Here is a 12,222-nt window from a genome sequence, read left to right as displayed (position 1 = left end):
TGAGCTCTTGAAAGAATTTAGGTTTTAGTAAGTTACATAACAGTGGGATGGGTAATAGATTAATAAAGAAACTAAAGCCAGCCTATGCCCCTACAACCTAATAATTGGACATATTGATAGGAGTTTTATAAACCCAGCTGCACTACAAATGTGTTACCTGAGAAGATAATCACAAGATTTTCAATATTTACAAGATCAAAGAAGTTTTGTTGTTGTTGGTTGGGGGGGGGGGGCGGTTAAACCAAAATGTCACAATCTGGTCACAAAATTGGATTCCCAGATAATGAAGTTTTTCATGCCTCCCAGTTATAAAAGTAAAGCTACAAAACCATTTGAAGAAATATGACAGTTAACTGGTTTCCTGTGAGTCTATTAAGTTATAGGTAACCTCAAAATAACAGATTATTTTTTCCATTGATGCTAAAATAGAAAATAGTCAAAATATTTTACAAATGCAGTAGACAACATTTTTCAGATCTGTGCAACAAATGAGAGCACCAACCAGGAGAGGAAAAAAACTCCATGAAATGCTTCACACTAGAACTGTAGCTCAAAACTCCTTAAATAGAATCTGCTCCTTTAGAACAGGTCAGTGTCACACTGACATCCATAGCTTGTTAATAGGGCCAAAAACACACATCCTAACACCATCACAAACAGATATGGTTGAAGCATATTTATTTATATTTTTTAAAACTGCCTATGAAGTTCATTGATGCAAGAGTATAGAATTGTTTTAGTTACTGAACAAATACACATTTACCATCTTGTTATAAAGGCAATGTTTCAAAATCTTATCTACAATACGCTGTTTGAAACAGAAAGGTGAAATCACTGAGGTCAAAGTTTCAAGTTTGGATGCCAAGTCACCTGAGACTATATGGACAGCTCTTCCCTATGGCCTGGTCTACACTGGGGTGGGGAACGATCTAAGTAATGCAACTTCAGCTACGTGAATAACATAGCTGAAATCAATGTACTTAGATCTACTTACCGCGCCGGTGTCTTCACTGCAGTAGGTCGACTACTTACGCTCCCCAGTCAACTCCGCCTATACTTCTCACTCCGGTGGAGTACCGGAGTTGATGGGAGAGCGCTTAGCGGTCAGTTTATTGCGTCTTTGCTAGACGTGATAAATCGACCCCTGCTGGATCGATCGCTCCGGAGGCAAGTGTAGACATGCTCCTATCATGCCTTTGAGAAGAGTGCCAGAGCCAGGACAGCAGCAGGGAGAGAAAGCCAACTGATAAAGGGACATATCAGACAACCCTGAGTGTTGATTTTATTGTATCATCAAATTATTATATTTTGCTGTTGAGCACATGGGGAATAAGATGGATTTTCACAGAACACAGGAATCGGCAACACTGGGCACCCCCAGAATATAAAAGTAATTTCCTAGAGGCCAGCAAAACCACACCCAAAGCACACAAATCCTCCTGTGTTTTTGCCCTTACTAAAAATAAAATTATAAATTGTTTTTATTTATACTGCAGTAGCACCCAAAAGCCAAAGCAAGATTTGAGACCCAGTTGGGTTAAGCACTGTTCAGATACAGTAAGACCATCCACATGAATCTTAACAGCTTCAACCCTACTGTCTCTGCAGCCACTCTCAGTACAGCAGCTCCCAGCTGATACTGAGGTTATTTGTAGGGGTGGAAAAGGCCACTAGTGAAAACGAATCCTTAGACTGCTCTTCTCTGCCTCACATCCAAGCACATACCCAAAGAGAAACACACTGTAGATGGGACCAAATATGGCAACAAAACTAGCTTCAAAACAGTGAGTTAAACTTTATTAAAGCCATACTATTCGTTGTGCTAAATTTTACAGGTGGACAAATGGCCCAGGAAGCAGGGGAGGCAGAAGAATCTAATCTGAACAGTGATCCTATCAACAGTGGCAGTTGGGATTAGGACAGATATTTAACACACGTACGTTTTACTGTAGAGTTCATCTTCCATTGCACCTATTGAGGCTCTGGGGATGGGCAGGCTCAAGCCAACCTACATCTAAAGCACCACCCTTCACCCCCCTCTCCCCCCCACAGCCTAAGGGGAGGAGCCACCAGACATAGGCAAAAAAATGGAAAAACAGGGGCACAGGTTCAAAAGCAGGGATCCAGATAGGGACACTGAGCAGAGAACCCCGGACAGCGCCCACTGCTCCTTAAAGGCATCCAGGGAGCCAGTGAACGTGGCCCAGAGGAACTCTGCCTGGAGGTGTGACTTGAGGGAAGATCAGAAATAGACCCTGCACCTGCAGAGCCCTCAGCCCCCATCCAATTTCCTCCTACTGGTATGATGGATGACCACCATGGCCAGCACTAGGTGGTTGACGAGGAGGTCTCGCAACTTTGCGGGGCCACAGATAGGGTGTGCATAAATCAGGAGGTGTGGGAAAAGTGCAGCCAAAACTTAAGGAGGTGGTTTTGGAGGAGCTGGAAGAGGAGCTGCAACCTGGCACACCTGATGTAAATGTACGCCAGTGTCTCCCTCTGACCACAGAACGGACAAGTGTGTGAACGACACCAAGTACACGCCCATGGTTACGGCTCCATGAAGGAGCCGCCAACTAACATCCCCGGTGGGCCATAGGACTAGGATGGAATACAGACTGGCCCACTGGGGTTCCTCATCCCACTTGGGTGGTGAAAGATCCCGCCATTTGGTGTCTGGGAGGGACATGAGGGTGAGGAGCATAAGCATGTACAGCTGTTTCTTGGGCATGATTCGGTGACAGCCTGGCTGCAAGTCTCACAGCCAGCTTCGGTGGTGCGTGAGGCAGGAGGCGCTGAGGGGGCTCACAGGGCAGAGGCCCGATGGTGAGGTCCCCTGAATCTTCCACTGCAGTGACTCCCTGCTATACACTCACTCATCCAGCTCAGTGGCAAGGCTGAGGCGGCAGGATGTCCTTCCCGTCTATCCTATCAAAATTGATGCGCCTTTTTACAGCACCAGGGGAACAGCCTTTTTTTTTTTTTTTTTAAGTTCAAATCCAAATCTGACAGGGCAGCCTAGGATCATATGCAAAAGATTTTCTCAGAGGAAGGGGAAGGAATACTCATCATCTGTGGCCTATTACAACCAGTAGAGTACCCTCATTTTGCCTATAATTCGTCAGTCTTTCAAGGCCCAGACTGACAGAGAGCCTCAAATATTTAGAAATGTATATTTAATATAATGATCTATTCTGGTTCTCCCCCTTTCAAGTGCTCTAGGCAAGAATATTTCACCTTGTTTTTAAAACTTAATGGTTTCAAAGGGAAAAAATCTCTATATTTACTTTCTCAGAGACTGCACTTAACAGTGGGCTGTCTGAAGCTTTATCCACTGAACAGCTGTGGATTGAAACCTGCAAGACTCACGTGCTTCAAAGCCCAGAAGCAACTGTGTGAGTATATTTCTTCTACATTGGGTCCTGGCAACAGTGTGCATCACGTAAGGAAGTTGCTGCCTTTATGAGATGTAATTAAATATAACGTGATGTAACACAAACAAAAAAAGATTCAGGAGTACGAAGAAGGCAAGCAGAAGTCCAGCAACAGAGTGGGGGCTATCCAGTTTATTGCACTGAATACGGCTTGTATGATTACCTGCCTTGTGGGCAGCTGGTGTATGTGTGCATTCGGTGCAAGGAGCTCATGGCCCTCAGACACCAAGTACAGATTCTTTACACTAGAGTGGCTGATCTGGATGAGCTAAGGGAGATAGAGAGCAGGTCTACACTGGAAGAGTTTACATCTGATGTAGATGTGCCGCTGTAGTGCGCATCATGAAGATGCTCTATGCCGCTCTCATGTCGGCATAATTACTCCACCACTGTGAGAGGCAGAAGCTATGCTGGCAGGAGAGTGTCTCTCACCGACACAGCACCACTGTGGACAGCACTTAGGTCACTGTAATTTGCGCTGCTCGGGGGGGTGGGGGGGTGGGGATATGTCTTTTTCACACCCTGAGATCAACTTAAGCGGTAGCATAGACCTGCCCAGAGATACATAAAAGAGACTTTCTGAGACAAGGAACACATGAAACCCCAAATCCATACTAGAGGAAGGTGAAGATAGAAAGCCAGGCCCTGTTGATCAGGAAGATAAATAAAGGCTTTTATGCTGTTATGAGAGCGAAATCATGGCCCATCAGATATCAATGGAAAAATTTTCATTGACTTCAATGGAGTCAGGATTTCACCTCAGAGATCTTATTATGCATAGGAACCTACCACTGTTTTCCACCAGCCCCAAATACTTTCCTGTCCAGCATCTCCCCCTTCATATTCTAGCTTCCTTCCATCATTTTCTGCACCCTCTCCATTCCCCTAATACATTTTCCTCAGATTAGCCTCACGCTACAGTTCCTCTTTACATGAGCCTATAGTCTATTCTTTCAGTGAACTCCACTCAGGGTAGGTGTGTAAGACTTATTGTTTATTAACATGTCTGTTACAAAGTGTGGCATCATTTACAGTGAGGAAACCACATCTTAAACCTTTGAATATATTCCAAAAGAGAGAGAGATAAAAAGAATTGATAATCATGCTCTTAAAAACATTTCCTCCACTTTATAGCCAAATATGGTAAAATAATCCAGCATTTAACTTAAGCAGGAAATTGGTGACTAACGTAGCTAATATACCCACAGTAGCTACTATTGGCACGGTTTTCTTCATTTGTTTCCTTCCTCGTCTTTGCATTGTAAAAGCATTGCAAAGAGTACCACTTGGGTTAGGTTTCTTGACATGCACAACAGCACTAGCCTGGCATTCAAGGAGTTTCAGACTGATGAAACAGGGTTTTTTTAACCTCCTTAATCCATGCATTGTGAAGGGAGATGTATATTGCAAATACATAGTACACAAACCAAACATCGGGAATGCAGGTAGTGTTATCACTGCTCTTCAGGAGTTATCTTAGGACCATTCAAATCTTGTTTTTACAACAGCTTCCTCAACACTCTGTGTTGGTTAATCCAGGCAGGCTGCATTCTCCAAGGAAATAAAAGATAAGTAGACTCACCAAGATTCTGCAGTAACAGAGACCTGATTTCTATGAGGAGGTGAGAAGAGAGTCACCTTTCACAAAACTCAGTAAGTCTCGAGTGCATTTAATCTGACCAGTCAACAAAGATTCAGGAATTAACCTCTGTAATCCACTAACTCCATATCACAAAGGAGTAGACTTTAAAATTGATATATTGATGCTTTTTGTTATAAGCAGAAAAGAAATATGTGAGTTCCATCAATCTGTCCACTATAGCTGCAGAAGGCCCAGAGAGTATGCCTACACTGCAACTGAACAACCAGGGCTGGCCCATGCCAGCTGACTCCAACTTGCAGGGCCTGGGCTAAGGGGCTGTTTCACTGTGGTGTAGACATGGCTCAGGCTCAAGTCCAATCTCTGGGACCCTCCCACCTCATAGGGTCCTAGAGCCTGAGCTCTAGCCCAAGACTCTAGAACGCAGTTGGACAACCCCTTAGTCCAAGCTCGGGCCAGACATGGGTTTTTAATTGCAGTGTAGACATACCCTAATTATGCTCAAACCCTCAACAGTAAACACTATCTCTAAATTCTATTGCTGTATAGACCGTTAGCACAATGGCTTACACAGTAGACTTGCCTACACTTTACATGGAGGACAAATAAGTGGTACTCGATATCTACAAACAGCATCCCCAAAGTAATAGGTATTCTTTTGCCCACAGGAGGTGAAGCACTTGTCTGGGCAGCACTTATGCCAGGCCAAAGCCCTTTCTCCTCTTCTGTTACTTCTTTGACCATTACTCAGTAGCGTACACCATTAGTTCAACTGGGGCCTAGTCCAAAACAAATGCCCCACTGGGGCAGAGTTCGTGGCCAACGAACAGGTAAACCAGGCACTATCAGGCCGTTCAATCCACCACTAGACCTGGAATAGTGTTCAAGGCCTGGGCAGTTGTCAACAGTCACACTTGCACATAAATGTGTGAACTCAGGGACAACCTTCTGGCTCCCAAGTCATTCCTCCCACAAGTACAGGAGACAGCGGTTCAAGTTGCCACAGACAACGTCAGCAATGTATTCATGTAACACAAAAACAACAACATAAAACCAAAAACAAAATATTTTCTCAGATATTGTGGAATGTATGATTTCTACTCTGTAAGCTGAGAAAAAATAGAAGTCAATTAAAAAGCCTTTCCTATTTTGTTCATACTAGCCTCCTGCTATCCCCATTTCTTGCAAATGTTGGATCTCACACACTTCAGCACACTCCTTTTCACCTTGATGCAAACAGAAGCCCCAAAAAAGCTATGATTTCTTTCAAAGATAGTTATCCTACATTTCATTGATAAAACGTTCTGCAGTATTTCCAGATCCTGCAACTTTGCCAGCTGTGAACAGTTACAAAAAGCCATCCAAGAACTAATTTTTTTTATTGGCGTGTTTTGCAGTGATACACTGTACTGTTCTGGAAAAAGAACTTGACTCTTCACAGCTGGTATTGTGTAGAAAAATTGAAATGCTGACATTCAAGATTTTTCTGGTTTCTATTTGCGGCTTCTAAATCGTGTCAGTACTATGCCAATTAGTTTACACTATTCCCTAAGTATTTGCCATTGTATCATTTTGAACAAATGACAGCATTTTTCAGATATGCAGGTTGACATGGTCTAGACAGCAGCCCTTACTATACAACAGACAACTTACAGCCTTTAAATAGGGATCTCCAGTGTAGTCATGGTTGCCACAGAAGTGCTAAGAGAACTCATCATGTGTTAGTGTAGAAAGAAAACTCTGGACACACCAAAGGAGTTGGAGAAAATGCCAGGCCTCCCAAGCAGCTAGGATTTTTATGTCAAATACTGCAACAATTTCAGAGGAGTATATCGGACTAAATTCTGGATCAAGAGACTGGTAACTGGGTGGGAATCTCACCTCCAGGTCACCAGTTCAAATCCAGACAAAGTAAGCAATGACAAACAGTTGTCATCATTTAATGGCTGTTCTGTGAATACCAGTGGATCTCAGACTAGTTTCTAGTAGAAAGACGTCAAGACTCCTGATCACAAATCCAGCACCAGTGGATTCACTCTCACTTAGAGAGGTGACCTCTTGAGGTCAAGCCAGAGGCACTTTAGGATATTCAAGGAAAGAGAGCACGGGGAAGCTTAAACAGATATTTCCTATTACATACAGTGTCTATGTATAAACATAGTACAACTACCATAAGGGAAAAGAATTTAGGCAAGTCAAGTCCTATCCCCCATACTCAGCTAGTGGTAAAACCTGGGCTGATAGGTTTCCCATGCTACCATCTCCACGAGTCACTAATTCATTTATCTTCATCACTTCTAAGCAGAGTTAACACTACAGTTGTAGTGTGGAAAATATGGTTTTCAGATTCATGAAGTTAGTGGAAGGGCACAAAAACACACTGCAGACATCAGTCCAGCGGAGGAGTTTGTTGCTAGTTAAAAAAAAATCAGGAGCTTTCGTTTTTAAATTTAAAATACCATAGGAAGTATCTTAATTAAAAAGTCCCAGTGTCCCATAATTCAGGTGATTTAGTTAAATTAAGCACCAGTTTTGAGAAGAAGAGAGCATCTGACTGAAACAAGCTCTGAGATCTAACCAGCACTGAATTCTGACAAAATTAGCTCTTAAGGAATGAAAACCAACCTAATAATGTCCTTGCTCCACCACTTTTGGTTTTAGACATTCACCACCATCTTTGCATGCTCCATTTCTCCCTGCCCCCCCTTTTTGGCAGGTTGTGTGTGGAGTGGGCAGCTGGTTGCTTAAAATATTTTCCATCTTACTTTTTATGGCCAAGAGAAAGTGAGGAGCCACCACCATTAGCCACCCACTTGATTTTAGTATAAATTTATTATTCATACACAGGCTAGTGAATCTTCTTTCTTCATATAAAAACCTTAATTTATAAACCTTCACAGAAAGTCTAAAATTTGTGTTAAACCATTCAAGGTCTAAGTGAATGAAAAGCTTTGTTACATTATGCAAAACCTCTTCTATTTAAATCCTACATTTTAAGTCTAAACTAACAGATTGTCTCCAACTAATGAAATACTAAATGACTTATGGTTACTGAAAAAGGTACTAGGAAATCATTAATATATCAGTTGATTATAAGTGGCTCATAATATTTTTCATACGGCAGTAACAAGGCAAAACACTAACTACCAGATGACCTCAACTCTATTTTATTATTTTTCTTCTATTTATATCAGAAACTTTCCTTTCATTTTCATATCACAGTTTTGCACTTAAGATAGACAATGAAAAATCAAGCCCGATCCTAAAAAACCTTATTCACAATAATGAGTCAGGGAATGTCTTTAAAGCAGGGCCTTCAAGATGGTCAGGCATAATATCTATTTTGACTACTTGCTGATATCACTAAGACTCCAATAGGCTTCTGAAATCTAAAATTCCTAGGTGGACTAGACAGTCCCTCCCTCTAATCACCTCCCAATGCAGAGTGACTCAATCCCAGTAGAAGAACAATAACAAGGCAGAAACAAACCTAGGGAAATAGTCTAAAAACAAACATGAATGCAGCTTTCATAGACTCAATGCTAGTTTACATCCTAAATTTACCCAAGGATTTACTGAAGTTTAACACCCACCACCATCAACTTTGAGTCATGTTATTTAAACATGCACAGACTTTCTAGGAATAACGCGTACAGAATTAGATCATCCAAACTAACTCACGGCTTCAGTCTAGGACTAAGCTCTTTATTCTCTGTTATGAAGAGCATTTTTTAGAAAACAAAATTTAGGAAACAAGTACACTTGATTGTTCCTCATAACATCGTTGCAAAGGACACCACTAGTAGTTCTTAGCTTGTTTTTAACTGCTCGGATATTCAAGCTGTGAGAGCACTTTTACAGAAAGGCAGCAAACATGCCAAGATACAAATTGCACTTTACAGCACCCCTGCACGCAAAACCAGGGAAATATCATAATCCCTTCTAACGCTTGTTTTTAAAATGTTTTGCGGAAATACAAAATTGTTGTTTCTAAACAAATACAGCTGGGCTAGCCTATAAATTCAAAATATCTGTATTTCAGAGATTTGAATGGTCTGATATCCTGGGTGAAATCCTAGCATCATTACAGTTAATGGGAATTTTCCATTGACCTAAGTGAACTTCGCTCTATTTGCTAGTCTCTAAGGTGCCACAAGTACTCCTTTTCTTTTTGCAAATACTGACTAACATGGCTGTTACTCTGAAACCTGTCAACTTCCATAGAAGTCAATGGCAGAACTCCTACGAATGTCAATGGGAGACGGAACAGGCTCATGAGGCATTTTTGGTGTGGTTCATATCTTCCAAAGACAAGGAGAAATGGACATACCCTGCTGGGAAGTAAGAAGGGAGAGGGACGGACTTTGTAGTTTTGAACTCATGCATAGTACCACTGTATCCCAATTTTGCATTCCTTATTCCAACAAAACTCAATCGAAGCTTTGAGTGCAAAGAAGATGCAGGACACATGCTTAACTTTGCAAACACAAACAGTCTCACTGAAGTTAGTCTCTAAGGTGCCACAAGTCCTCCTTTTCTTTTTGCGAATACAGACTAACACGGCTGTTACTCTGAACACTGTATTTGGGCGTTAGTTACTACACAAATGAACAAAAATAATGATGTCCCAAGTAATGCAGTCACTCTCTCCTTCTAAGATGGTACACACAGGAAAAATATCACTCTAGGGATGGGAGAGCGAGTTATCTGGAGCACGACATTATTTCTTCTCCTGGCCCCCTACACTGTCCCTCCTCTGGATAGGTGTTTGGGCTGGAAGGATGCACAGTGCTGTCACCCCACCAGCCCACAGGAGTTTGCGGGGCAGGGGAGGGTACAGTATAGGCATCCAACACCGTGGGGTGACTGTCACAGGGGAGAGGAGACTGTGCATGGGGAGGACAGGGGCTGCCCTGGGGCGAGGGGGACGGCACTCCCCGGGGGCGGCAGAGGCTGTGGAGAATAGGCAGTCCTGGGCAGGGGACAGACACGGGGGGGGGAACGGGGCGATGGAGGACGGACTGTCCCGGGGAGAAGGATTGTTGCGGGGGGGGGGGGGAGCGGGGCGATGGAGAACGGACTGTGGGGGGGGGCGGGGCGGGAGGGAAAGACGATGGAGGACGGACTGTCCCGGGGGGCGGGGGCGATGGAGAACGGACTGTCCCGGGGGGACGGATTGTTCCCGGGGGGGGGGGGAACGGGGCGATGGAGAACGGACTGTCCCGGGGAGGGGGCAGGGCGGGAGGGAAAGACGATGGAGGACGGACTGTCCCGGGGGGACGGATTGTTCCGGGGGGGGGGGGGAACGGGGCGATGGAGGACGGACTGTCCCGGGGGGACGGATTGTTCCGGGGGGAGGGGGAACGGGGCGATGGAGAACGGACTGTCCCGGGGGGGGGGCAGGGCGGGAGGGAAAGACGATTGTGGACGGACTGTCCCGGGGGGACGGATTGTTCCGGGGGGGGGGAACGGGGCGATGGAGGACGGACTGTCCCGGGGGGACGGATTGTTGCGGGGGGGGGGAGCGGGGCGATGGAGGACGGACTGTCCGGGGGGGGCGGGGCGGGAGGGAAAGACGATGGAGGACGGACTGTCCCAGGGGGCGGGGGCGATGGAGAACGGACTGTCCCGGGGGGGTGGGGGGGAAAGACGATGGAGAACGGGCTGTCCCGGGGGGGAAGACGATGGAGAATAGACTGTCCGGGGGGGGCGGGGGGATGGATTGTCCCGGGGGCGGGCTATGGAGAACGGACTGTCCCGGGGGGGGGGGGGAGACGATGGAGGACGGACTGTCCCGGGGGGCGGCGGCGATGGAGAACGGACTGTCCCGGGGGGGGGGAAAGACGATGGAGAATAGACTGTCCGGGGGGGGGCGGGGGGATGGATTGTCCCGGGGGCGGGCTATGGAGAACGGACTGTCCGGGGGCGGGGGGATGGATTGTCCCGGGGGCGGGCTATGGAGAACGGACTGTCCGGGGGGGGGGGGGGGAAGACGATGGAGAACGGACTGTCCCGGGGGCGGGGGGATGGATTGTCCCGGGGGCGGGCTATGGAGAACGGACTGTCCCGGGGGCGGGGGGATGGATTGTCCCGGGGGCGGGCTATGGAGAACGGACTGTCCGGGGGGGGGGATGGATTGTCCCGGGGGCGGGCTATGGAGAACGGACTGTCCCGGGGGCGGGGGGATGGATTGTCCCGGGGGCGGGGGGATGGAGAACGGACTGTCCGGGGGGGGGGGATGGATTGTCCCGGGGGCGGGCTATGGAGAACGGACTGTCCCGGGGGGGGGGGGATGGATTGTCCCGGGGGCGGGCTATGGAGAACGGACTGTCCCGGGGGCGGGCTATGGAGAACGGACTGTCCCGGGGGCGGGCTATGGAGAACGGACTGTCCGGGGGGGGGGGGGGATGGATTGTCCCGGGGGCGGGCTATGGAGAACGGACTGTCCGGGGGCGGGGGGATGGATTGTCCCGGGGGCGGGCTATGGAGAACGGACTGTCCCGGGGGGGGGGGGGATGGATTGTCCCGGGGGCGGGCTATGGAGAACGGACTGTCCCGGGGGCGGGCAGGCGGCGGATTATCCCGGAGGCGAGGTGCCGGCGGCGGGGCCGTTACTCACAACTGCACCATCCACTGGCCCTGCAGCACCAGGCTCCAGTTGGCGGCGCTCAGGACCCGCACGCGGCTCCGCGGCTCGCCGGGGCTGCCCACCTCGGAGGGGCGGGACGCGGCGGCGGCGGCGGGGCCCAGCGCTAGCACCAGCCCGGCGGCCAGGAGCGCGCTCACCGCGGCGGCGCCGGGCCTGGGTTGCCGCGCGCCCGCCGCCATGTTGCCCGGCCCAGCCCAGCCGCTGGGGAGAGGCGCCGGAAGCGGTCCGGGGGCGGGGCCTCCCTCCGCGAGGGGGCGGGCCTCGCTGGCCGGGACGGCATGAGGGGCGGGGCCTGGGGGCGGGGCTGTCAGGGGGCGGGGCCTGGGAGGAGGGGGCGGGGCGTCACGTCGCTGGAGCGCAATGGAGGGGGCGGGGTCTCTGGGGGAGGGGGCGGGGTCTATGGGGGGCGGGGCAGAGGTAGAACCAGAAGTGGGGTGTTGGGGGTGAGGCCTGCCGCAGACCAGCTGTCTGGGGGCTTCCTCCCACTCCCCCCCCCCCCGTGTGGCAGGGCGGGGCTGTGAGCATGTGTTCACCTGAGT

At 48.1% G+C, this 12,222-nt stretch overlaps 1 protein-coding gene across 3 annotated transcripts in view; it reads right to left on the bottom strand.

The window, feature by feature from the left end:
* Positions 1 to 11,904, bottom strand: part of TMX4 (thioredoxin related transmembrane protein 4) — a 58,119-nt gene extending 46,215 nt beyond the window's left edge. For all 3 annotated transcript variants that reach the window (XM_073339669.1, XM_073339670.1, XM_078852359.1), the window contains exon 1: positions 11,654 to 11,904. In XM_073339669.1, the coding sequence (XP_073195770.1) occupies positions 11,654 to 11,862 (209 nt within the window). In that variant the 5' untranslated portion in view covers positions 11,863 to 11,904. The remainder of the gene's footprint in view (positions 1 to 11,653) is intronic.
* Positions 11,905 to 12,222: the final 318 nt, after the last annotated feature.

Source organism: Lepidochelys kempii, chromosome 3 (assembly GCF_965140285.1).
Source record: "Lepidochelys kempii isolate rLepKem1 chromosome 3, rLepKem1.hap1, whole genome shotgun sequence".
Classification (NCBI taxonomy): domain Eukaryota; kingdom Metazoa; phylum Chordata; order Testudines; family Cheloniidae; genus Lepidochelys; species Lepidochelys kempii.
Note: the sequence above shows the minus strand (reverse complement) of the source record. Positions and strands in the feature narration are given on the sequence as shown.